Source organism: Lemur catta, chromosome 24 (assembly GCF_020740605.2).
Source record: "Lemur catta isolate mLemCat1 chromosome 24, mLemCat1.pri, whole genome shotgun sequence".
Lineage (NCBI taxonomy): Eukaryota > Metazoa > Chordata > Mammalia > Primates > Lemuridae > Lemur > Lemur catta.
In genome coordinates this window covers 1,433,741-1,461,488 of record NC_059151.1, presented here as the reverse complement: position 1 = coordinate 1,461,488, position 27,748 = coordinate 1,433,741, and the positions used below count along the sequence as shown (strand labels likewise).

At 42.8% G+C, this 27,748-nt stretch overlaps 1 protein-coding gene and 1 long non-coding RNA gene across 3 annotated transcripts in view; one reads left to right on the top strand and one right to left on the bottom strand.

Moving 5' to 3' along the window:
• On the bottom strand, positions 1–27,509 carry LOC123627374. Its single transcript, XR_006731256.1, has 3 exons — positions 27,486–27,509; positions 18,797–18,871; positions 1–38 (listed from the first exon to the last, which is right to left on the bottom strand). It is a non-coding gene; the product is annotated as an uncharacterized LOC123627374 (long non-coding RNA).
• PRKG2 (protein kinase cGMP-dependent 2) overlaps positions 11,259–27,748 on the top strand; it is a 54,648-nt gene continuing 38,158 nt past the window's right edge. Inside the window, exons 1-5 of one of the 2 annotated variants that reach the window (XM_045536915.1) lie at positions 11,259–11,727; positions 16,387–16,553; positions 19,352–19,465; positions 20,734–20,839; positions 21,261–21,324. In XM_045536915.1, coding sequence (XP_045392871.1) covers positions 11,267–11,727; positions 16,387–16,553; positions 19,352–19,465; positions 20,734–20,839; positions 21,261–21,324 — 912 coding nt within the window. In that variant the 5' untranslated portion in view covers positions 11,259–11,266. The remainder of the gene's footprint in view (positions 11,728–16,386; positions 16,554–19,351; positions 19,466–20,733; positions 20,840–21,260; positions 21,325–27,748) is intronic. The other variant, XM_045536916.1, reaches the window with a different exon arrangement.

Below are 27,748 nucleotides of genomic sequence, written 5' to 3'. Positions count from 1 at the left end.
CTGGACTCCAGTCTGGGTGACAGGGCACAACCCTGCCTCTAAAAAAGAAAAAAAAAATGTTAGTTTTGACCCAATACATCAATTTTATTAATTAGCAACCCATAGTTAAAAACAAAACAAAACAAACAATCACACTTGGATTAAATGAGATGTAGGGACTTTGAAAATCTCTGCTTTTCTCGTCTTTGCCATAAAAATCCAGTCTGTGGACTTAAAAGTGCATAGACTTAACAATAACTTAATTATTGTCCATTTTCCTGTGGAATTTGTCCTCACCTCTGTCTATTCTAGTTAGGCTTTTTCGGAGGTTTTTATGAAATGTACAGATTCTGGCATAAGTTCATGAAAAAGTACTTAGTGTACTTTTGCTTATTTTTCTCCAGTTAGCACAAAAACAAACAGGACTAGATCCTTCTCTGAAACTTAAATGTCTCCATTCAACATATTTTACATGGGCCCCATGTGGATATGTTTATATATGTCACAGTGTATATATGTAACAGTGTATGTATGTCACAGTGTATATATGTCACAGTGTATGTATGTAAGTGTGTATATGTAACATTGTATGTATGTAACAGTGTATGTATATAACAGTGTATGTATGTCACAGTGTATGTAACAGTGTAACAGTGTATGTATGTAACAGTGTATATATGTAACAGTGTATGCATGTAACAGTGTATGTATGTCACAGTGTATATGTATAACAGTGTAACAGTGTACATATGTAACAGTGTATATCACAGTGTATGTAACAGTGTATGTATGTAACAGTGCATGTATGCCACAGTGTATATGTATAACAGTGTATATATGTAAGTGTATATATGTAACAGTGTATGTAACAGTGCATGTCACAGTGTATATATGTAACAGTGTATATGTATAACAGTGTATGTATGTAACAGTGCACGTGACAATGTATATATGTAACAGTGTATGTCACAGTGTATGTATGTGACAGTGTATATATGTAACAGTGTATGTAACGGGGTATGTATGTAACAGTGTGTATATGTAACAGTGTATATGTATAACAGTGTATGTATGTAACAGTGCATGTATGTAACAGTGTGTAACAGTGTATACATGTAACAGTGCATGTATGTAACAGTGTATACACGTAACAGTGTATACATACATGTAACAGTGTATGTATGTCAGTATATATAACAGTGTATACATGTAACAGTGTATATATGTCACAGTGTATGTATGTCACAGTGTATGTATGTCACAGTGTATGTGTATAACAGTGTATGTCAGCGTATGTATGTCACAGTGCATATGTATAACAGTGTATACATGTAACAGTGTATATAAACGATGCTACAAGAGCCCCGCTGCCATCGTGCGGTCTAAACCCCAAGAGAGCCGAGTTCCAACCCGGTCTAGACGCACCGTGAGGAGCATAGACCCTTACTGTCCTTGCCACCCCTCAGCACAGGACCTGCCCTTGTCCCGGCGGATTTGCCAGTGAAATTCCTCCGGGCCAGAGCGAAGGGGCGAAGCCACAGGGACGTCCCACGGCTCCAGCGCCCAGCAAACAACGCGGCGGGCGCAGGGGTATATTTAGAAAACCATAGTGCGCGGCTCGGGAAGGAAAAAACATGCGCTCCAGAAGGCGACGGGCGGCATTATCCGCTTGGGCGGTCAAGACAGCTGCCGCCAGAGGACCAAGGATCCCGAAGGTGTAACTCTGTCCCCGGGAACTGGGCGCGCCGCCGCCCGGGCACCATGTGAGCCGGCAAATTAGATGTAAGTTAGGGCTCCAGAGTCCGGGAAGAGCGAGTCGCCTGGGGCCCCGGGGTCACAAGTCCTCTCGGAAGGGCACTGGGGTGGCAGAGGGGAGGGAAGGGCACTGGGGTGGCAGAGGGGAGGCGGGGAGAGCTGCAGGGAACCCGGGCTGAGGGCAGGGGACGGGGTGGGGGGGGACGAGGAGATGAATCTCCCTGAACTTTCCTCTCCCCTCGTCCCGCACGCTTGAAATGGAAACAACAATAATGCCACGAGAAGCGCTTACAGCCACGACGTTACCGCCCGACCGAGGCCGCCTCGCTCCGAGGCTTTGGGTGTAAAGTGCAGACGGCGACTGTCGCCGGGGCTTGTCCGGGAGGAAAGGTCCGGGCCGGCGCGGGCGCGCGGGTGACCGCGCCTCTGGGCAGCGGCTCCTCCAGGCAGTCGCCCGGGTGACCCCAGCCCTCCTCCCCCACTCCTCCTCTTCCTCCTCCTCCCCCTCCCCCTCCCGCCTCCTTCGCGGCGCCTCCTCCGCGCCGGCCCCCGAGCGAGCGAGCGGCGAGGCGGCGGCAGCGACGCCCGCAGCTCCTGCCCGCAGCGCGCCCGCCCGCGTCCCCGGCTCCGCGGCGCTCGGGCGGCGGCCACGGCGGAGCCCGCAGCCCCGGGCCCGCGCTGCGCACGGTGCGCTCGGCCTGCGCGGGCGAGGACGCCGGGACGCGGGGGCGGCCGCGCACGGGGGACCCGCCGCGCGCCTGGAGGGGGACCCGCCGCGCACCTGGAAAGTTCCCGGCGGCTCGGTGAGGCTCGCGGGCGGGCGCGGGGCGGGCCGGGGCCGGGAGGGGCGCGCCCAGCCCGGCGGGGAGGCCCCGGGGCGCCCGGGCTTCCGCAGGGGCCGGGGCCGGGGCCGCCGGGCGACGCTTCCCGGGCGAGGCTTCCCAGGAGTCTCGGTGAACTTGCGTGGGCCTTCTCTGTCCCTCTCGGCACCGTGTGGCGCTTGCACGTTTCTGTCATTTCCCGGCGATGGAGAAACTAGAGTAAACAAACCCCAGAACCCAGCCACTTGGGACAGGAGGGAAGAAGAAACGGATTCAAGTTTGGGAAGAACCAGGGTGTAGACCCACGGCAGTGAGGCCGTAGCTGAGGACAGAGAGAGACCACGCGGGCAGAATTGATAGGTGGTAGGGGATGACCGCGGACAAATGCCTTCATGTCCCCGTCTTCATCTTGGTCCCAAAGTCTCCGGGGTGGTTTCATTTATTTATCTATTTTTTTGAATAAAGGAAGAGACCCCCATACATACACCTGTCCCCTGCCACACCCTCGTACCCACACTTAGAAATCGTCTCTTTGCTTTGCGAGTTTCTATTTAACTCCTGGAGAAGGCGATCGCCTCGCATGACATGCGGGAGGTCGCCGGTGCTCTTCTTGCTCAGTTTTGCCCGGGAGAGAGTATGCGCTAATGTGGTGGATCCTCTCTGGAGAATGAGAGAACATCCTCTCCATCGGGGACATTGTGTGACTAAGGATAAGTGACATAAAAAGATGATGCCCAGGGGTCCTTCTCTAGACATGGAATACTTAACTCCGGTCCTCTGGCATCACTACGAGGGAGACTAATGAGAATTCACCTCCCAGACAAGGCTCCCTGGATGTCGCCCAAGTCTTGGGACCCTGTATTTTCTTGCTTCCTCGAGGCTATTTTCCTATCGATGATCCCCTCTTTCTCCCGTGTTTTCATTTTCTCTGTCTTCAGTGGTTCATTACGCTGGGCGTACAAATTCTCTCCAGTTTCCAGTATTGCAAAAATCCTTTGCATGAATAGTGACACCCTCTTGAAGTCCCTCCTCTCTGTGTCAGCTCTTTCCCCGGACCTGTGTAATTGAGTTTCTGTCCAACTCTTCCACGAAAGGCTAAATCCGGTGCTTTTGCCTCTGATCTCGTTTGCTTTGACACATCGGTGGGATGTGAGCTTTAGCCTGCTCCCCTCTTGAAAATGGTCTCTGCATGGCCTCCAAGATATTTCTAGACCTCTTAGTTGTGCACGATTCTTTTTCCTTCTTTGTTGTTAGCCTCTCCTCCGCCTCTCCCACAAATAACACACACAGGTATTATCTGTATGTTCACACGTAAGAAAGAGACAGACATTCCTTTATCTCCTCCAGTCCTCCCGTCTACTAATGGGGTTTCAAGCCTTACCTCGAGGGGGCAGGCTCTTGCCTTGACTTTGCTTCTTTGCTTCTACCTTCTGGACATTTCCACCTTGATGCCCCGCAGGCATCTCAGACTCAACATCCATAAACCCGGACTCACGGCTGTCTCCGCAAGGCCTGCTCATTCTCCTGACTTCCGCCAGCGACACAGCTCCTAACCCGTAGATGGTGCCCTCTGGTCATTTTTGGATGAATGAATGAATGAATGAAGAGTGACTAATACGACCTTCCTCCAGGCCTTCCAAGATCGAGAGATCTTGATTAGAGCCTCTACCCCGAAGTGTGCCTCCCCCCATCCTCTCGTTTCAATATTAATCACTTCACAGCCTCTCTCACTTTAACGGAAGCAATAGCGTCCGGCCATTCCCACCACATCTCTGGTTTTCTTTCCAGCCTCACACGGACCTAAGCACTCTTCCTCTCCTTGCTTTCAGTTTTCTAGTCCCTCATTTCTTACTGCTTACTGAACTTCTCTTCCTTAGGGTTCCACAGGTCTCTCAAACTAAGTGTGACCCAAATTAAACTCACTGTCACGTCCCTCAGATCTGCTCTTCAGTTTGGTCAGTGACCTCACCTGTCACCCATTGCCACAGCGTAAATTTCCAAACCTCTGTTCTCTTTCTTCTCACCACCACTCGCATCCTGTCTGCCGTCATCTCCCGACCTACATCTACAGATGTCCATTTTTGTGTGTTTGTCTGTCTGTCAGTGTAGCACCCAAAAACAGCTGAGTGGAGCGCTGCCAAATGTGGCAGTCAGAAGTAGGGTGTGTGACATTAATAACATTCACTGTGAAGGTTCTGCTGGGGGAGGGACACTTCGAAGAGATAGTCAACTTCTAGAGTAGCTGAAACTTTGGTACCATCAGCTCATGTGATTGTCTTTTAAGAGAAAGTTACTCTCCAAATCCAGTTGCTGTGGACAGAGAAAACAAGCAGTCGATTCAAAACAGAGCTCCAAGCCAGCAGGCACAAGGTCAGACAGACAGACGCTTTTAATCGTGGCATTGATGTACAACTGAGCTGTTTCCCACGAGGACAACTCTGTGTGGTTTGCTTCAGGGAGAAAAATTATTTTCTAAAAGAACTATGGAGAGACAAGCCAGTGGTAACACCGAATGCATTAGTCTTCTATGCACTTAGAATATTATCTATAAAAGCCTGTCTAATTCCCTCCTCTGAGTTCAAGCTAAACGGTTGATATCATCAAAAAGAATCTATGCTGCTTTTCAGGATTTATTGAAGGGAAGGGCATTGCAGAGTTACCTAGAGCTGTAACTTTTACCAAATCTCCTGTGATAATGTTTTTCTCTTCTGGCCAACATGCAGATGGTCCGTTTTTTTCTTGAGTTCAAGAAGCTCAAGTTACTAGAATAGAGATGGGATGTCAGGCTGGCCTTAGTCCTGTGCTTGTCACCTATTACTTGGACTGGTGCAGTAGCTTCTTACTTTGTCTTACATCCTCTAAGCTCTTTTCACTCCATTCCATATTTATTTCCAAGAAAATTATTTTCCTAAAGGGCAAATATGACCGCATCACTTGAAAAATAACTTGGCCTACGTTAAAATCCGGATACAAAGTTTTCAATACTTCAGTCTCTTTCTTTTTCAGCTTCATTACTCGTCACTCTTCCTCCATCCATCATGCGTTCCAGCCTGTCCCCTGAATGTGTCATCACCTTGCTTTCTTTTTTAAAATTAATAGACTTTCTATTTTATAGCAGTTTTAAGTTTACAGAAAAATTGAGTGAAAAGTACAGAGTTCTTGTACATCCCCCTCTCACCAGTTTCCCCTGTTTCTAACATCTTGCATTAGTATGATACATTTATTATAATTGATGAGCCAATATTGATACATCATTATTAAAGTCCATAGTTTACATTGGGGTCCATTCCCTGCATTGTATATTCCATGGGTTTTGACGAGTGTGTAATGACATGTATCATACAGACTAGTTTTTACTGCCCTAAAAATCCCATTTCCCACCTCCCCATTCCTCCTTCCCGCTGCCCAAGCTCGTGGCAGTGGCTGATCTTTTTATTGTCATTTTCCAGAATGCTGCATAATTGAAATCATACAGTCTGTAGGTTTTTCAGATCAGCTTCTTTCACTTAGCCAGATGTGTTTAAAGTTCCTCCAGGTCTTTTCATTGGTTGACATTACTTTTTTATTATTGAATACTATTCCATTATATGGATATACCACAGTTTGTTTATTCATTCACCCACTTAAAGAACATCTTGGTTACTTCCACATTTTGGCAATTATGAAAAAAGTTACTATGAACATTTGTGTGCAGGTTCTGGTGAGAACCTATGTTTCATATCAGTTGGGTAAATACCAAGAAGTGCGTTTGCTGGATCATATAATAAGAGTATACTGAGCTTTAAGAAACTGCCAAACTGTTTTCTAAAGTGGCTGTATAATTTTGCATTCCCACCAGTGATGAAGGAGAGTTCCTATTGCTCTATATCTTCACCATCATTTGGTGTTGTTAGTGCTTTGGATTGTAGCCATTCCAGCAGTTGTGTAGTTATATCTCATTTAAATTTGAAATTCCCTAATGACATAGGATGTTGAACATCTTTTCACGTGCTTATTTGCCATCTGTGATTCTTCTTTGGTGAGATATCTGCTCAGATCTTTTGCCCATTTTTTTGGTTGGGTTGTTTTCTTACTGTTGAGTGTTAAGAATTTGTCCTCTATTAGATATATTTTGCAAGTACTTTCTCCAAGTCTATGGCTTGTTTCATTTTCTTACGTCTTCTTTTGCAGAGCAGAAGTTTGTAATTTTACTGAAGTCCAAATTATGAAATTTTGCTTTTATGAATTATGCTTTTGCTCCTTTATCTAAAAAGTCATCAGCAAACCCAATATCAGCTATGTTATCTTTTAGGAGTTTCATAGTTTTTTGTCTCACATTTAGCTTTATGATGCATTTTGAGCTAATTTTTTTGAAAAGTATAAAGTTTGTGTCTAGATTCTATTTTTTTATGTGTTGATACTGTAGCTTTGTATTATAGTTAGTCTTAAGTTGGGTGTCAGTTCTCTGCCTGTGTTCTGCTACAATATTGCGTTGGTGTAGTACATGTTTTTTAATCAATAAGCCAAGCACTGTGCTAAATTCTTATGATTTATCTCATCTAGCCCTGACGGCTCTAAATGATAGTGTTATTTTATCTATCTGTCCGTCTATCTACGTGTCTATCTGTTTATTCTGTTATTGAACTCCAGCCTAGTATCTTACCTGAGGGCACATAAACACCAGGTGAAAATGCTTGGACGGGGACCCTGGCTCTATAACCTTACCCAGAACTATATACCATCTCCCATATTAGCTATACATGTAGCTATATGTATGTGTGTGTGTGTGTGTGTGTGTGTGTGTGTGTGTATTTATAACAGACTCCAGATGGGTAGAGAGAGAAATAGATATTTTCTAGACCAGAGCCAAGATTTTGGTTTCAAACGGCTTTCAGGCTGGAGGGAAAACAGACAACAAAGCTTCATTCCTCCCACACTGACTGCCAGGTATGAATCTGCCTGCAAGCACCTCACAGTTACTGTTGCTTTTCTTGTGTCTCTTTTAGGAAATGCTGCTCCTCTTGCTGGGTACCATTTCTTTAATGGTGATTAAATTAACACAATAATGATTTATTATATAGTTTTCCTCTCTTCTTGCTAAACGCTGGTACTCACTCTATTCCTCTCTCCTGTCCCTGGCAGCAAAAGAGAGAGTATCACCTCCCCAGTGAACCAGGCTTTTTTGTTTCCTTCAAAGATAATTAGCTGGGCCTTTTGGGCTTAAAGATTTCATTGCAACGTGTGAAAGTAAATAGGGGCTACATGAGGGAATTACAAAGCACGAGGAGTCTTTGCAGTCCTGAACTGTGTCATTCATAATGCTTTTTTGTCTCCATTTTTCATGGGTCTTATTTCCCAGGCTGCTTGTTCCAAAATGACTTCTTTTCTTAATGAAAGATACAGTCCGGTACAGAGTAAGATTTGCTCCCTACCCCACCTGCTGTCAGGGGAGTCATCAGTATCTCTGAAGACCTCTTGTGAGCAAGACTTCCAGTTTACTAGACTCCTGCCCCACCCAGAAATGACCCCCGCTGGGCATTTCTCACACTGAGACCTTAAGTTCCTGTCACGTAATAATACTATAATAATAAAAGCTACTCATTTACTTGATGTCTACTGCATGCCAGGCATTGCACCTGGTATTTTACAAACATACGCTTCATAATAACCCTAGGAGATGGATATAAGTATGTTCCATTTTCTAGATAAGAAAACCAAGAATCAGGGCTTCTAAGGAATTTACAGAGGATCGGGAAAGGGCAGGTGGTTATATAGCCCTGACTGGTCTGACTTCACGGCGCAACTTACATTCTGGTCTTTATCTCCAAGCTCAGTTTTTATTACACCGTGTGCTTTGCTCTGAGTATAAGAGTGGTTTCAGTGACCTGCAGTTGCTAGACTGCTGGGGCCACATCCGGTGGTTCTCTTCTCCTCGTTTGAGGAGCAATCCACGTTTGAGAAATAGCTTATCTTAGTGACTGATGCAGGAAACAGAACGAACCTTCGTAATTAGGTGTTATGAAGCCAGAGACTTGAAAAGGCTTCAGGGACGGCAGAATTTAAATGGACGGACTCAGTAAAAAATCAGAGTGGTAGTATTTAGCCATTTAGTAACTTGCTTGCGTATCTTAAATTAGTGACTTAAAAGATGCGTTAGTGACTCTCCTTTCACCTCTCTTTGGAATGCTAAATAGCTTGAAAGATTTATGCAGCTTTCAAATGGACTCCATTAAAACCAGAGAATAACTGGAGTTTGGGGAGAATGTAACACCCTCTACCTAATTGTGCTTCAGGTTGGTAACAGCACTGGACGGTTACAGAATTTTCTGAGTATCATACATGGAGCAAAAATGGTTCTAGGCCTTTTCATGTTTAGAATGCTACAACTGTTTCCTCTGTCAAATTTGACTGCAAATCCGTGAAGAGTATATGACACTCAGGAAGGTCTTAGTAAACAATTTTCCCATGAATGAAGAATGAGATTTTAGTTCAATATTCGATTTAAACATTTTTGTGCTTGCTCTTTTCTTTACAAGGCAGATCCTTTCCCTCCTACCATCACCCCTCCTTCCTTTCTTCGTTGGCTTAAGAATGCTTGTCCACGAGCCAAAAAGGCTGTCTAGAAGGCAGCTCACTGCTGCATGTTAGAAACTCGTGCACACGTTAATTTAAGATATTTTTGAGAACGCCGTTCTCATGCCTGCAATTCATCATCTCATTCAAGTTTGTTAATTTTTTATTCAGGATACAAATGTATCCAGGGCCACTTCTTTGCATTTCAGTCTCCTCTGCCTTCTTATATATTCTTAGTATCTAAGAATATAGTAAATGCTGCCAAGTCAACAGAAACTTAAAGGTTAAACCTGTCACATCTCTGTGACATATTAAGACAATTCCCTGGAGGCTGATGTTTATTAATGACTACTTTGAGCCTGAATTCTATGAGGAATAACTATCCGAGTGTTGTGAGATTACTTTTATAAGCACATTTATTTTTCTGTTTGTTCCGCCCTAGGCAACTTGCATTGGTTACTTGGTTGCATCTGTTTGAACCCTGGAGGCTCTGCCACCTCATCCTTGCATCCATACTCTTGTTGTAGAGGTCACAATTATTCTGGTAGAACTGGTGGAATAAGTATACGTATTTTGTTTCTATCTAAGTTTGAAGTTTGTAGGGAGAGAGGGGCAAGAATGTGCGAGTTTAATCTCTCCTAATTTTAGATAATCAGAAGGAATTCAGGCTTAATTTACAATTGTGGTAGTGCTTCTTGGATTATGGGTTTCAAAAATTGCATGTGCAAAAGTATGAAGTTTGAATAGCTAGCCCCAAAAGCCTTAAACCTTATGATAGCTTCTTGTTTTGTTTTGTTTTTGAGAAACGGTCGCGCTCTGTTTTTGTGTTTCTTTTTTTTCCTTCTTTTTTTTTTTTTTAGAAAGGGAGGAGTGCAGTGGTTTGATCATAGCTCACTGTAACCTCAAACTCCTGGGCTCCAGTGATCCTCCTGCCTCAGCCTCCCGAGTGCCTGGGAATACAGGCACGTGCCACCATACCCAGCTAATATTTTTTCTAGAAATGAGGTCTTGCTATGTTGTCCAGGCTGATCTTGAACTCCTGGTCTCAAGTGATCCTCCCACACTTATCTCCCAAAGTTCTGGGATTACAGGCATGAGCCACCGTGTCTGTCCAAACCTTATGATAATTAATCAAAGCAATATTTCCCAAACTTCACCAATTTGAGTTCTTTTACGATTTTGCTTCTATGTGCTCATCTCCTGCAGATGACTTGTTTTTATTTTCATTGAATTGGCTCAATAAACCTGATTACCTAATTTAGCTCCCACTGAAATAATAATATCAATGAGATTATAACTTTGCAGTGCTAACCATTGATATTTCCAGTAAATGTCAACATAAAGAAACAGCAATTGAACTCAAAAAATGTTTCTAAATCACCTAAAATCCTCCCTCCTAGCCTCTGATCTGCATATCACATCCTGAGACTCACTGGATTGGTGATAAAGTCTTTGGGGCCTATGCTGAAGATATTCTTAAGAGGAAAAGAGTAGACCTCAGGCCATAGGTCTTTATTTTTTGGACCACCTTAGCTTTGGACATAAAGTAGAGGATGTAGAAGAATCCCCACACCTCTGTTTCCTGCTAGAGTGACCACAGTCCAGAAGTTTTTGACAGTGAGCATTATCAGAGACGCAAAGCTCAATAACTATCCAGGGCAGGATACAGTGCTAAGAATGCAATGCCACCCCTGCCTTCGCCCCTGAGCAATGCAGATGTGTTGTCTTCTAAATCAGGGGAAGGGGCGTCCTAACGGCAGCTGCACAGGGGCCGTGAGAGCTGTGACTCTCCCACACTTCCGTTGCTGTAGCTGCTCGTTTGCGTTTTCCCTTTGCCACGCTGGCGCTCACATCACAGTTTGGTTGTGATGCTTTTGACAGCTGTGCGGAGAGAACGCCCAGCGAAGACAGCCGGTCCCCCGGGCCATTCGTGCAGAAGGCTTGGGTCTGATACTCGTGCCCGCAGAGGCCCAGGGGACGCTTTCCCCGAGGGGATTCAGGAACTCAGTCAGCAGCTTTCTTCCGGACGCACGGGGAGACTCCCAAACGGCGATGCCTGTTAATGAAGCGGACGGGCACGGGCGGTGTCGGGGCTGCTGGAAAACAGAGCTCTGTTTGGTGACTCCCGCTCTGTGCCCTTTCTTAGGTCCCCGAGCAACATGGGGAATGGGTCGGTGAAGCCCAAGCATTCCAAGCACCTGGATGGCCCCTCCGGGAACGCGGCCGCCGACGCCCTGCGGAGCAAGGTGGCGGAGCTGGAGAGAGAGCTGAGGAGAAAGGATGCGGAGATCCAGGAGCGCGAGTACCACCTGAAGGAGCTGCGGGAGCAGCTGTCCAGGCAGACGGTGGCCGTGGCCGAGCTGACCGAGGAGCTGCAGAGCAAGTGCGTGCAGCTGAACAAGCTGCAGGACGTGCTGCAGCTGCAGGGCGCCAGCCCGGCCCCGGCCTCCCCGGACAGAGCGGCCCTCGGGGCCCAGCGGGAGACCTCGGGGCCGGTCTCCCTGCACAGCCGGCGGGGGGCCAAGGCGGGGGTGTCTGCCGAGCCAACAACCCGAACCTACGACCTCCACAAGCCCCCCGAGTTCTCCTTCGAGAAGGCGAGAGTCAGAAAGGACTCCAGGTAAGACGTTCCCGCAGCCTCGTAACTCAGGTGGCCTCCGTGTTAGGAAACGCTGGAGGGATCGTTATGACGCCTCCTTGGTGGCCAAGAGCGTGTCAACCCGTTCAGACTTGGGGATGGAGGGTTTCCTCAAATGCTCTCGTTTTGCAAAAGGATCCCCCGTTAGAAGTTTTCTTTAAGGCAGAAATTGTACTTCACCTGGACTTTGACGTGGTGTATAGCTGTGTATCTTTGATATATAGAGATATATCTCATAATATATATTTTGATTGACATATAATATATAAAAATATAAATATACACACACACACACACACACACACATATATATATATTTGAGGAGCTGGGTTTACCGGAAGTCAGTTCCACTATCTTGACAACCCTAGAGGAGAGAAGGGTTACTAGTAGGAAGTGTATACTTCTCTTTCTAGGGGACTGGACTTACAAATATACGTAAAGCACAATGAATTATAGGCACGTACAATAAAAAACATGAACAGTGAGTCTGCAGGTATCCTGACAGAGGGCTGAGCGGGAGGCTCAGATGGACGTTCGTTCCTGCCATGGTGTGTGTCGAGGGCTGGTGTCCCCCAGCCGCCGTGGGAGACGCCAGGCACATGCCAGGGAACGGAGGCAGAGCCTTTCCCATGGGGACACAGGCAGTGTGCACAGGAACAATCAGCGATGTGTGATTATTAGCTGGGATCAATGGTCTGATGGAAACCAGCAGTACAGGGGGTGGGGCCCGGGGTGAGGGGTGACAAGGGTGAGAAGCAGGCTTGTGGTGCCGGCCTGGCTGCGGAGTGACCTGTAACATACCTGAAGGATGAAAAGGGACATGGACCAGGTAGAAAGAGCATTTCCGGCAGAGGGAGCAATTAAAAGCTAGAATTACTTTTTAGAATTTTTAAAAGAACATATAAATATTTACCACTGCATCCTTGTGAGAGAGAGAGAGAGAGAGAGTGTTTGTACATTTCTTTTCTGGCTAAAGTTTGATTTTTCTGCCCAGAAAAGATTGAATAGATACATCATGATTTCGGTTTCCCTTTCTTCATTATGTTTAAATGAGGAAGTATTTATTAATTGAAATTCGATCTTTCGCCTTGATAATGTCTTGGTTGGGCCTGGATCTCTATTGCAAAATGCAAGATCTGTGACATTAAAACAAATTTTAATTTATGCACAGACACAAGTAGTATAAATCAAGATAAAACATCTGACCTAAACAAATGATTAATTTTACCAACAAAATCATAAAGGGAGATTTAATTCATCAGTTTGTTGACAATACTTGGCATATAGCGAAGGGTCAATAAATATTTGTTAAGGAAGCTGATGACACCAGATTATTAATCATAATATGTGTCTGAAAGAAGTCTGGTTAATATTAGACTTTGGGAGAATTTTATTAAACCCACAGTTGCATTATTAATTGTTGTAAAGTCTTATCTATTCCCTTTCAAAAGTAATAATAATTTAATTTCAGTGGTATGAATTCAGAAATTATAAAATGGCACAAACTTAGGCTTATTTTTGAAAAACTGAACATCATCCATTGTTCTCCTCTGAAATATCAGAGATATATGAACATACAGCAATGTTGTATATTGTGCATTGTATATATATATATATATATATGTGTAAGTATAATATATTATTTGCCCATAAAAAACTTTTCAAGTAGCAATATGCTTTTATACATAGACAACATGTAAGAGAATTTAGTAGCAATTCATCTTTGACCTTTCCCTACACATGCCACTAGATTTCTTCCCTTGAACCAAGATTATATTCAATTACTTTGTTCAAAGACTTATGGACATCTTGAGGCAAAACGCCGTTCTCCTGGTGCTGAACAGTCTAAGATAAGGAAATTGCTTTGAATTTCTTCATTAGCTCTGTTATAACCAGGCGAAGAAAATCAGTAGTTATGCATAGTTAATTTCTGTGCCAAACCACAGCCCTTTTTGTGCAACTGTAGTGAGTGGGGCATAGGAAACGCATTGCATCTCTCAAATGAGGATTATTGATGCTTCTCCGCGCCGTGTAGACGAGCCAAATGGGTGCAAGTTTGTGCTGTGGTCAGGAGGAAGAAATCGGCTAATTGATTTCTTAATGATTAAGCCCTAAAGAAACTAAACTAGATCATTCATACCCTAATAATCCTCATCTGTTTTCACAGAGCCTTGTGGTTCTCAATCGAAAAATCAAATAAAATATGGAAACACTATTTTTATTGCCTAATTTGTGCCTCAGTTTTCCTTGCAGAAAGTACAAATATATCTCTTCTTAAGTTTGACGTGACTGGCTAAACACAGACAGCTAACTTCATCAATTCAGAGATTTTTAAATTTTCCAGTGTTTCGAAAGTGCTCAGTATTGCAATTCATTTTCCATTTCTAAATCCTTCCAGTTTTGGAGAAAAGCCAAAAGTAAACACTGGATATTTTTGTATCTCTTTTATGTAATACAGTCTATCAAAAATTTTCTAAGAAACAATTTTCTAGAAGTCAGAGCATTAAAAAAGATGGGTGTGTCTTTCACTATAAAAGGATGATACGCAGATGCATTGATTTGGCTACTTTTATATATAAAGTGGGAGTTAATAATAATAATATCTATCTTGTGGGTTTGTTGTTAGGATTAAATGATTCCATAGTGGTGAAGTATTCAGAGTGGTGGCTGGAACATAATTAGTGATATATTAATATCAATAAGTTTTTCCATAGAAACATTCCTAACTCAACAAAGGAAACACATTTCTATAATGCAAATTTGATCGCTCAGTGCTGCTTTGGAAAGGAAAACACAAATGATAACAAGCATACTCTTCCTCACTCCTTTTCCACATTTATTTGAATGTGTGACTCAGAGCATTCTCCTCTTTTACCTATTCCGGGTGGGGCGGGAGTGACAAATAAAACTAATCATCCTTCCTAAAACTGGAGTCACCCTCGGAAGTCAGATGGTTAAGTCTTTGTTTTATCTTTCCTTTTCATGGAAGAACAATAGTTTCAAATGATAGTTTAAGCATTTCCAGGGACAGGCGGTCATAGCACCAACTTGCCAGATGTCTCTGATTAATTGGCCTGAGTTCCACCAGACATGCCGCATGCGCCTCTAATTTTGCTCTGGCGGTGCTGAAGTTTGCTAAACAGTATCTACATAAACGGAAAACGTAATTTCAGTGAAAGGTTGACCGCTGGATGCACAGTTGTCTTGGTGCTTGAGGCAGGACGGACGTGGGCAGAAATGCCACGTGAGCCCTTCCCTGCCCTCCTCAGCCTCGGGAAGCACCGTACCGATCTGGGGACCCGCGTGTGACCCTCCGTATACACCACGGTTGGTGCTGTCAGTTGGATCAAAGCTCAGAAGAGGAATAAACTGCAGGGAGACAGAGGGGTCTGGGACGTAGCCTGCATGGAGTTCGGGAACCCGGGGTTCACTGAATCTGGGGAGGCTGGACAGGCAGAGAGGATAGATTGTCGGGAGTTTTACCATTTCGAAGTGGTCTCCTTAAATAAGTAAAGGTAGGTCTTCAGTGTAGAGTTTTTAGAGCCGTTCTAACTCAGCGTTTAAGTTGCTGGTGACTTAACGATTTATTATAGCAACGGTTAATCCTTACGTGGTATATTTTATGTTACAGCTACTGTTCTTAGTGCCTGATATTGTGGACTAGTTTAATTCTCACAGAAATCCTGTGATCTGTGGACTGTGTTCATTACTGTTTTACAAGCTGAGGAAATTTAGTAAATGGCAGGAGGTGGAATGAAATCTTGGTATTTCAGCCCCAGATCTTGTGCCTTTGACAAATACGTTTTCTATTTGTAAACAGAGTTAAGCTCTGAAGTGCCACACACACAAGGTAGCCACAGCCCCATCCTCACAAGAGATCCTTGATGGGTAAGAGAGAAGGAGAATGGAGGCTCCTGGCCTGACTTTGCCCTGAGCCTTGTGCCAAGAAGATGGCAAGATACATACTTTGAGTTGATAAAAACAGTGAGGACACGGGGCTCTAACATACAAGACCAAAGGTGAACCGTGACAAACCCAACTTCCCAAAGCAACTTAGCAAACAAGAATTTATTGTTTCACGGAATGCTACCTGTGCAAGTTGCGGGTGTAAAGGGACCATAAAAGGATACTTCCCAGATGGGCATGGATTTGAGACCCAGCCCCACGGGAGGACCTTTGAACTGAGCAGAGCGTCTTGGCAGTGCCTCTGTGTTGCTCTGTGGTTTCTAGGACTTTCCCCATCCCCCTCTTTCCCCCAGAACATGCTAGAACGACCACCCTTGCCAACGACTACTGCCACCATTTATTAAATATTTACTGGCACGATGTCTGAGTAAATGTGTGTAATAGTCTGATGAAGGAGGTGTGATGACTATGACCTATTTGCAGACAAGAAATCTGAGATTCAGAAAGGCTGAGTGACTTGTCCAAGATCACGAAGCTAGGAAGTGGCAGAGCTGGGATTTGAACCTAGTATTTTCAGATTCCAAAACCACACACATTTCAAAATGATTTTTCATTGAAATACACAAAGTTGTACGTATGTAGTCAGTGATATCAAGAAACAGAATAAAGTGGATCTAAATAGTAAAAAAATGGTTTTCACTCATTGTAACTAGCATCTCTTTTCTATGATGCCAGTGAGAAGAAGCTCATTACGGATGCCCTTAATAAAAATCAGTTTCTCAAGAGGCTGGATCCCCAGCAGATCAAAGACATGGTGGAATGCATGTATGGGAGGAGCTACCAGCAGGGCAGTTACATTATCAAGCAAGGAGAACCAGGAAACCACATCTTTGTGCTGGCAGGTGGGTTTCACAGATTATTCCAATTGTCATGTATCAAATAGTTTACCTATTGTCTTAGGATTTTTTTGCGAACGTTTATAAAAATGTAAAACTGTTTCCTCTATTTGTAGAAAATGTAACAGAGTTCATGACATAGCAACATTGCTGATCTAATCATGATGATTGTAACACTTAATATTTGCTGAATGATTTCCATGCATAAGGCATCCTGTTGTGCACTTAGTAGAGAGATCTTTCATCTGCCCACCAACCCTCTAAGGCAAGTTCTATTATCTCCATAATGTGGATGTCCCAGAGTGGTTAAGTCACTTATCTAAGGCCACACAGCTCATAAGTGGGGGTAAAATGCAAACGTAGGTGATCTGACTTAAGAATCCTTACGTTTAATCACAATACCACTCGCTCACAATATCACAATACCGCGGAGTGTTTCCATTCAAAACACTTGAGCTTGTGATGGCATTTTTAGGTAATGTACCAGGAGAGACAACAATTATTTGTGCAGTTCTGGAAAAACATTTTGATTATGTACCAATGATGTTAAGAGATAATTTAGGTATAGTTCACTAGCAGACAAATGAAATGGAATATCTTACGATTAAAACAGGTGTTTTCAGAATCATTTAAATGGTTTCCTTCATCTTTAATCACTTGAACACGCTTACGGGCTAGAAAGATTCTAATGGTTAGATAGGCAAAAGATTTATTTCTCAAATGCATGTAGATCATATAATGGCTACTCCAAAAAAATTGTTTAGATATAGAAGAAAGAAATTATCTGAATAGGGGTTAAGGTTATTGAACACTTTGGCATGTTCTAAACTGCCCCAGTTCTTTGAGTTGTAGGGAAAAAACTTAAAACTAGCTTCCCCACATGGAGAGGTGACCTGAGATGGCCTATTTCCATCTTGCCTTCTAGTTTCTGATAATCTAAGCAGTGCTTTCCTTCTTATTCCCTTGGGGTCTTCGGTGTGGGCGCAGAAGTTGCCTATCTAAATAAATTGGTAAATATATACTATTCTATTCGTAGTGTAGAAAAGATTGTTTTCTTATACTTGGATTCTTTAAACATGCCGATTTTACGGTTACTTGTGTATCATTTGTCATATACATCTTTGTAGGCATCTTTAACATTATCTAGTCATTCCTAAGTAATTATTCTACTCAAGTAGTGAGTTACACTCTTAATTTAGCCAGCCTTCAATTTTTTAGGGACAGGCGACCTAGAACGATTGTTCCCTCTTGCATCATTCCTCTGGGCTATTTCAATGCTGCTTTAGCAACACAAGAGCGTTCTGGCAAGAGAAGATAGTTTACTAAATCAATAAATATTTATTGAACCTGCTAGGAGAGGATGAGCAGCTCATGTCAGCCCACCCTGTTCCCTGCCAGTAGTTCTGATGAAAAAAGGCTCAGGGAGAGAGGAGGTGGAACAGAAGTCAGCATCAGCACAACTACTGAGATCAGAGCTACAGCACACCCAGAAATGATGGCTGGATGATTTCTTATTTGCATTCATTATGGTGTCATGTCAGGACTGAATTGCCTGGTTTAATTACCTGGTTGAGCAAATTAATTTGATAATTAAAAACCTCCCCTTTATAAAACATAGCCTGAATAGCCGAGAGTAAAAGCATGTTGAGCTTAAGTTTTTGAAATCCCATACAATCCTTCAGCATTGCTCAAGTTCCCCGCGCCAGAACCAATTAGAAAAAAAAAAACGTTGAAATGCATTAAGATTCATGGTATCAACTGGAAAGTACCATTCAGTGGCTTTGATGGAAGAGAATTCAGCTGTAATCGATCAGATTTCTTGAATGAACGGTTGGACAGCGAAGACCCAGAGCTATTTAGTGGTGAATTAGGAAAAGGAAAGACTAATTCTTAAGGGAAAGAGATATTACCCCACCGTTTTTCTCCCTCTACAAAACTGGATCTTTTTAGCTTATGCTTTTAGTTCGATAAGGTTTCGGTGATATTTGTTCTAAGGGAAAGGAGAAGAACGTTTCCAGGGTAAAAGAATTGTGAAAGGTTTGCTTGAAGTGCTGTCTAGGCAAAGGTAAGTGCCCAGCACTGTCCTTAGTGATTTCTATTTATAATTGACATGAATTCCCTTTAAATGAATGAGAGGTTAGATGACAACGGAGGTACCAGGAAGTAACTTGCCCAAGGTCACGCAGCCAAAAATGAGGATGGCCTGGTCTCAGAGCCAGGCAGGGTGACCCCAGGGCCAGTGTACTTACGGTTACAGTAAGTTGTCCTCCATTGGTGTAAACAGCCATGCTGTGCTTTTAAAGCATACGGTGATTGTTGGGCTCCTAGTAAAAGAGAAACAGTTTCATGCACTACATTTTTCACGGGGTAGAACGAATTTCAAAGAAAACACTTGTCATTAGGCTGCTTCGGGGAAAGAGCTTGAAACAACGGTAATATAATACCATCAACAAAAGCGAATGCTTACATAGCAATTACTATGTGCGAGCCATTGTTGTAAGTTCTTTACCTGTATTAACTTATTTAAATAGTTCTCGCAACTGTACGAAATAAAGATTATCATTATGCCTGTGAACGATGAGGAACTTCATGTAGAACGGGTAACTTTCTCAAAGTGACCCCACGAAGAGTGAGTCAGTGGCAGAGCTGGTATCAGGCTACACTCTTAACCACTCTGTTATCGTGAGAATCGTAAGATATCTTAGCTGTATGCTTGGCATACTTTCTTATTATTTTATTTTTCTAATTTATGGAATCTAGGTAGATTTTGATTATTTGCATTTTTTTTTAATTCTACTCGATAGAGGGTCGACTCGAGGTGTTCCAAGGGGAGAAACTGCTGTCGTCCATTCCTATGTGGACCACATTTGGGGAGCTGGCGATTTTGTACAACTGTACAAGGACGGCCTCTGTGAAAGGTAACCGGAGATGAAATGCTGCAACTTTGAATTGTTATGAAATGTTAATCTAGTTAAGTCACAGTTACATCCTGACGCGGAGGCTTTTTGTCTGCCATTTTGCCCTTTCTGTTCTTATTAATAGAAATGCTATGCTTGTAAAAGGATTTATATTGAAGTGCTTGCCTCAATAATTCAAGTTAAAAAGAACTTTTCCATCAGATACCTGTATGTGAAATAGGAAGATGGTTTATACTGAATGATGCCAATATTTGCTTTAATTGCCACTTTGGTTTTTACTACATGAACATCTGCCTTTGGCTCATCCAGAATGTTTTCTTTCTAGTCTCTATAAGGTTCTGACCATATTGTAAACCAGAAAAATTAATAAGCCAATGAAAATGTATCAATTTCAAAAGGAACATGAATGAGATTCTGGGATTCTCCTCCCAACTTGAATCAGAATCTCTGGCAGTGGAGCCCAGGAACCTGTATTTTGAGCAGGAATATTGAGATGATTCTAATTTACTTAAAGTTTGCTAGTCCAGAGCTTTGGATTTGGGTCTATTTTGTAGGCTCTTGTTACGCTTTTTAAAAAATTTTACAACCGCATTTTCATCTAGAATTTTTTTAGAGCAGCCACTTCTGTTCCACTTTTTTTTTTTAGATTTTATGCTTATCTTTTAATGTATTTCCTATAAAAAATGATGTTGTACACTTTTTTTCATAATCTCTTACAAATTATATGTCTGCATTTTATACAAAAGTAGCCATAGGGATTCTTAAATTATATTTGCTCCCTTTAGCAACAATGTGTATCCAACATGAAAAGACACAGAAACACACACACACACACACACACACACGTACACAGAGAGACCTTTAACTTTCAATTATCTGCTTGTGAATTTTTCACTGTCTGTATTAGCTACAAACGGACTGCCTTTCTCTTGTATCACAGCATGAATCTGGAGTACATCCTGATGATGTAGTGTGTAATTGGGAATTACAAACTAATTTGAATATCATCCTAACGAAAACATAATTAGAAAGGAAATCTTTTGCTACTCCCTTCCAAATCATGGTGTATTTCAAAGCCAGAGTGGTTTATAAAATTACGCACTATTCATTTTGCTGTCTTCTTCCGTTTGCTTGTTTAAAGAATGCATTTTCCAAGAGATATCATTCTATGAGAACATATAATAAAATGATCGATGTACATTTTGGAATGGTCTCTCAATGTGGTGCTAAACAATGTTTAATTGTTTTCCTGATTTTTTTCCCTAAAGCGATTACCAATGTTAAAACGTGGGCACTAGATCGAGAGGTTTTCCAGAATATAATGAGGAGAACAGCCCAAGCTAGAGATGAGCAGTACAGAAATTTCCTCAGAAGGTAAGAATGACAGATTGGGGAAAGTACACATGATGGAGTAGCCACATTGTGGATATGTTGGCCTTATTAGAATAATTAGTTTACTATAGCTTCTTCCATTTAAGCACTTTCTCCATGATTAAACCAAAGGAACAGAAGTATTCCCTTTCAGTAAATACCATTATATATCAAAAGTTATATTTAATTCTCATTAGCCTTGTGCACTAATTTATTTCTCTCGCTAATTTTTGCCCTTGTATTCATGAAGTCATAGTGTATAGTGTAGAAAAATGTGTTTTTGGTTATTTGGATGCTTACTTTGGAAAAATTAAAATGCATTATGTTTTTAAAATCGTATGTAAAGATTTTAGAGTCTACATGTATGCGTGTATTCATAGTTTCATTCAGGAAGATAATTAAAGGTTTCTTTTTAATTTTGAAGCGTATCCTTGCTAAAGAATTTACCTGAAGATAAATTAACCAAGATCATTGACTGCTTGGAAGTGGTAAGAAATCTTTAAGTAAAAAATAAAATTTTATTAGAAGATTTTAGAATCTAGTCATATTATTAGCACTGTAAATAAATAAAGAGGAAAAGACGGTAGATCACCAGTCTACAGAGAGGAAGAGCCTTTTTCTATTGTGAAAAATCTTAGGCCAACTTAGGCACTGAATTAGGGTCTGGAAAGGATTTAGATTCTTGAAATGTATAAAAGGAAATTGGATTTGCATGTGTAAAGTGAAATTTGATTTACATATTTTAATCTTTTGGTATATTTTATAAGCTAATCTGCCTTACTCAAGAGGCATTTGATTTTCTACAATTAACATCACAATCCCGTACAGAGTTTTCGTAGTATAAGAGAGTCAGTGACGCATAATTAGGAAATGGGGCAGAGAAAGGGTGTGTTGGTCCTTTTGGTGACAAGCCTCTGAATCAGACCACTTGCTTTGTACTTGAACACTCCAGGCTACAATAATATATTTTGAAAAACTGCACTCGGGAAGCACTTTATTTTCGCATCTAGGGGGAAACGGCATATTGGAATGTGTTCAAAAAGTCATTTTAGGCATCACCCAGATGGCTGGTTCTAGTCCAAGACTAGTCAAGTCTTTTCACGAATAACGCTTTTACGACATGTACCTTGGATTCTAAGGATGTGCATTTGCTGAAAACCTCTTCAGATTTCAGAGATTAAAACTCAAAGCCAATAAGCTCTCTAACTTTTTTTTTGGGGGGGGGGTCAATTTCATTGCAACCCAAATGGCTTTTGAGGAATTTAAAGGAGGGAAGGAATAGTAAAGGAATCACAGACAGACTTGAAGCTTTTATCAAGCTGTTCTCAGTGGGAGGGAAAAAAAACAACCCTGCCAGGCTGATTGTTGACAGATTCATGCCTCTGTCAATCACAGTATACAATGTAACTAATATCTGTTGAGAAGGGAGCAGGGACCACTTTATCCTTTAAGCGTAAGTGACACCAGCAATGTCTCCATTTACAATCCGTGGAAGCCATCCAGCACTTATCGAGGATGGGCTATGATGACACAGTGCCTGGCCTCGTGTCCCCAGGGGGTTCGAATATGAAGTCATTTTCTGGAATAGTGCTCACCCTGCATCTCTTGGGATTGTCCCAGTGTAACATAACCCAATCACAGATGTTACAAATTAATAATTCATCTTAATTTCTGAGGGTTTTTTTTTTTTTAAGCCAGAGAGGCCCTCTATTTTTTTGTTAACCAAGGAAATCTGTTTTTAATATAATGCTAATGGAGTAGATTCACCAGAGGGGAATTCTAGGCTGACAGCAAATATGAAAATTTAGCGTCATAAAAAATAAATGGTCGATTAGACATATTTATAGCAACCCCAGGCAAGAGCTACAGACTATGTAGGTGGGGGCTCGGATACGGTATCAATTCACACACAATTCAGGTTTGCAAGTCTCATCCTCTCAAACGCCCTGGGAAGTCTTTGCTGTATCTCAGCATTTGGAGACAGCAACACGGTTTATAAAGGACTCTTTATTCCTGCCTGGCAAACAAACAGGTCTCTGTGATGTGTGAAAATTCTCAAATGCAAAAGTGATTAACCAGGGAGTAATGGCATCTATTTAGCTCTAAGAAAAGCACATAATTTACCAGCATAGCTTGGACTAATGACCCTCCAACTTGGTCCTGACCACGGTGGATCACTAGTGGACCGGAGTTACGACCGAACGCCTGCTGAATTCTAGGACCAGCCGCCCCGCACGCTGGCCCCGTAATCTTTGACAAAACCAGGCCGAGTCTGTCTTGCTGTTTAGGAGTTGACTTGGGAGCTGTGTTTGTGGGGGTGGAGAAGGGGGGATTAGGATTCCCCATCACGCAGCAGTTGATCTGATGTGTTTGAGACTCAGACTGTTGATCCCCTAGACCAAATGGCCCTGACTGTGCAGTGTCGCGATGGCATTTCTTGCTTTAGCTCAGATCACCCAGAACATTCAGTTCTAGAGGCAGACATTGCCTTTCAGCCTCCTCCCTCGTCCTGTTCTGAGAGGAAACTGAGAGTGGAAGTAACGCCAACATACTCGCTGGTGTGCTTTAAGAGTTAAGTAATCATAGTGCATGGCACAGATTTGGAACGGAGCGCAAGGACTGATGACAATGGCAATGACACTGTGATCTATGTCCCTGGCAGCTGTGCAGAGTGGAAGACAGGAGTGGACGGAGTCCTGCTCCCACGCACAGGGTTTGCCTGGGATCCTCCTGAGTCACAGACACTGTGACTGGTCACAGTCACCTAACTCTTCATTGCAGGGCTCTGGGGTTTGACCTTCTGCTCGGGGACTCTGACCTGCCACCTTTCACACAGCTGGGGGTGTGGGGGGGTGGCAAAGGGGTGTGGAGTGTGACATCCTTGTCCTTACTCACCTGTGATACTTGTGATGCCAGTTAGAAGGCAGATTCTCAGGTACCACCTCGCACTTAATCGGAAACTTGGGCAGAGGTCCCCAAATCCACGTTTTAACATTTTAACAATGAAATTCTTATGCTCACTGAATTCTGAGAGGCACTGGTTTAGTTATGAACAGGGTACATATATTTAGAGTTTGCCACAGTCTGCCTCATCATTCGGGAATTTTCCATTTTGAATCGTTTTTTAAAAGCCCAGTCTTTCTTTCTTGTAGTCCCTACTCAGGCTTACCTAAGCCAGGGTTTATTTTCGTCTCATTTTGATGGTTGCATCCAGAGCCCTAAGAAAGCTGAGATAACTGTGGGTTTTGCCACGGTGCATGGACCAGCGAGCTAATGGTGGGGGGGCCAGGTGTTCTGGAAAGTTTGCTAGTTCGAAGCCTGGACGTTAGCGTGGGTGGTTCTGGGTGTCGATCACCATGGCAGGTATTCACACATAATCTCACCCACAAAATCAGGGGGTGATGGGCCACATCTCAACGGGCTCTTTGAACATCTAAATAACAGAATTCTATATGGTCGGCTTGCCTACCTGGGAATAATTCCTGTTGGTTTTCATTTTGTAGGATCTAGATCCTTGAAAATAACCAATCAGGTACTAACTTATGCCTGGTTGATAGAGCCCACCTGATGCAGGTGTGTGTGCTTTGAAACTTCTGAGATGTTTTAACTATTGTACTTGGAAAACAAAAAACGGGTAATAATCCAAATGACTGTAGACAATTTTTTAAACAACACACTTGTGTACGCAGTCACATGATGCACAGAGGGGTGTGTGTGTGTGTGTGTGTGTGTGTGTGTTGTACATCTGGTTGTATATCATCAATATTTCTTTGTCATGAAGATTTCTAGCCATAAACGGAAGACTCTAAGGAAGTCCTAGTCTTGCTTCTTTGTCTTTCTCCTCCATCACTTTGGAGTTTTCTCCTGGTTTTATATATTCCATTTACAGGCCCTCACGCTTCTAGCATTTTGCTAGATTGTCACAGAATGAGCATTGTCTGTATTTTCAATAACTAGTTTATGAAACCAAATTAGAGGAATATCATTTAAAAAATTAGTGTAGTAAGCATAAGCATTGTTTTAAACATATTTCAATTTTGTTCACATATAAATGTTTCGTGCATGCTCGTGTGTGTGTATGGGGTGTGTATATAAAACGTATTTCTTACTCTGGGTCAGAGTAAAGAATGCTTGAGAGTTGTTCCTCCACAGGACAGGGTCTGTGGCTTCTCAGTCCTCCAAGGGACCCCTCTGCAATGTGACCACAGGGACAATAACCACACTATTTGCATTTCTCTTTTTGGTCCTGGTGACCACCCTGGCGCGACTGGCTGCGGTCCCCAGTTGACACACACTGGACAGTCTGGCGTCCCAGCCAGTCCTCACCACTATATATTTTTGGTCTGACCTATTTCCACAGCCCTTTCTGATCTATGAAGTTACTGTCAACACACTGGGAGGTATTATTTATCTTCCTCCCACGGTTTTGGATGACAAAGAATCATCCCTGGGAAAAAATACCACTAGGAAGGTTGTCCCTTAAGAAACGACAAAGCCCTTCCTCAGTGCCGGCTGTCAAACTTTTCTGCCTTTGAACGTATCTGGGTGACCGGAATTAAGGACACGCCTTTGTATGCATCAAAGGCTTTTGAATAACTGAGGGACAACCCAATGGCCCTGCAGAAATTCTCCCGGCTCCTTCTGCTCCGCGTGGGTGACAGGGACTGGTGTTGGGAAGGGACTGGGAGACCGAGGAGCAGAGTGTCTGAAACGGGAACATCTAGCAGGGCCCGCAGTGCAGCAAAGAGAACCAAACGCTAGCTACGCAGAGACGATGCCTGGACAGCCGGGTCGTGGCATCCCATAAGGGCCCTCCCGTCCCCATATCCTGCGGGAGACCTCGGTGATCACCTCACAGCCTCTTTCGTGGGAAGCAACAGTCGCCAGGTGCCCGGTGGGTATCAGATGATCCACCTCGTCCTCCAACGACGTTAGGTGTGGGAGATAATACAATCTTAACATTACAGAAAAGTAAACCGGGGTCCAGAAGATGTAACAGCTGAGCAGACCATGGTCACCCTCCTCCTTAACGTGGCAATCGTTAATTGAACAGCTACTGTGCTTTGGATGCTCTTAGTGCTTCCGAAAGCATTATCTCTAATTGGTTTATTGTAGGAGGCAGGATGTTCTCCCAAAACGCGCAGACCCTAATCCCTGGAGTGTGCGAATATGTTACGTTACATAGCAAAAGGGACTTTGCTCGTGTACTTAAGGTTTGGGACTTTAAGCTAGGAGATTATGCTAAATTGGCTAGGAGGGCTGGATATAATCACATGAGCAGAGGGTTTGCTTTGGTTGGGGACAGGGAGACGCAGCAGAAATGGGAGCCAGAGCGACTCAAGGGTAAGAATTCGACATGCATGTGTACATCCTGAGACACAGGGCTCTGGGCAAGGACAGTTAGGGGCCTCTCAGAGCCCAGGGGCAGGTCAGCTGACAGCCAGGAAGGGAGCGGGGACCTTATTCTACAACTGAATTCTGCCAACAACCCGAATGAGGCTGGAAGGGGATTTTTCCCCTGGGCTTCCAGAAAAGAACACAGCCCTCATGATGCCGTGAGTTGAGTCTTGAGAGGGAAATCAGAGATATCTATAAAGAGCAAGCCGGCAATGCCGTGTCTGGACTTTCTGACCCACAGAAGCTGAGAGATAACACAGGTGCCCGTTCCAAGCCACTAAGCTCGTGGTTGTTACAGCAGCAATAGAAAACTAATGCACTTCCCTAAATCTTTGAAGGTAAATGTCATTATTTTAATGTTATGGGTTGATGAAAGTAAAATTCAGTGTATAACTGGCATTTGAATCTAGATCTATTTGTCTTCAAAGTAATTTCCCCCCCTGAGATACGATGCTTCCTTCCGTGAGATGTTGAAATGTCTTGTAAAATGTAAATGTAAAAATAAAAGGTGTGTTTATTACTGTCAGAAGCGATATTTATTCCATAAATGTAAATAGGTTTTAAGAGTAAATGACCAGGAAGATATTTAAAAACAACAGATAAAAGTAGTTTAATCTGGAATTGATTTTCAAGTCTAAAAGAAAAACAGGAGAGAGCCATTACGTGGCTAATTAGACCTTCCTAAAAAATTAAACTGGCCATTTTTGTTTGTATAAATAATTAAGAGATCCATTGTAGTTCTATGACTTTGAGACAAGATCAAATTAAAGCAAGATAGGGGCAGAGAGTTTAATCCATCTTTTGTTTTCCAAGGTACTGAATTGTTCTTTGTGTCTGACAGGAGGATAGATTACTTTCCCCTTGCCAAGGATTTTCTAATCACACAATCATATGCAAGGGATATCGACACTGATAAATAAAAAGAAATAAGTGATAATTTGAGATTTGCTAAGGATAAGCCTACATTAAATAATAGAATTTACATGTAAAACATTCTAATGTCGCTCTTTTATGATGACAAATATTTGGAAATAACACAAATGACAGAGCTACTCTGTATGTAGAATCTTCCTAGCAATTGCTTTTCAAGGAATTAGAAATGGAGGCCACTCTTCCTAATATCCATTGGGGTTCATATTTTCAGATTTATGTATTATAATTATTTTTTCTTTTTCTAAACTCTACACTCAATTTTCAGACTGTTTTCAATCACTACACAGTTTGCATTTAGGTTGTGCAGTTGAAAGCCTACCTGTCTATGTGATTGTTGCCCGGCTCTCCTTTCTTCTTATGTCTTTGGCCGCTATGCCTGAAATTCAGTATTCCAGGTGAATTTTCTCTGTGAAAGAAAAACATTAAGTGCAGATTTAAAAAAAGCAAAAGTCTCCTTGCTTTCCCACAGTTTGTAACTGCCATGTATGCAAAGCTAACAGATACAGGGAGCAGAATATAAAAGGAACAGGCGTGGACACACATTGGAAAGGCAGGAGGAGTTCTGTTTCCTGCACGTCTTCC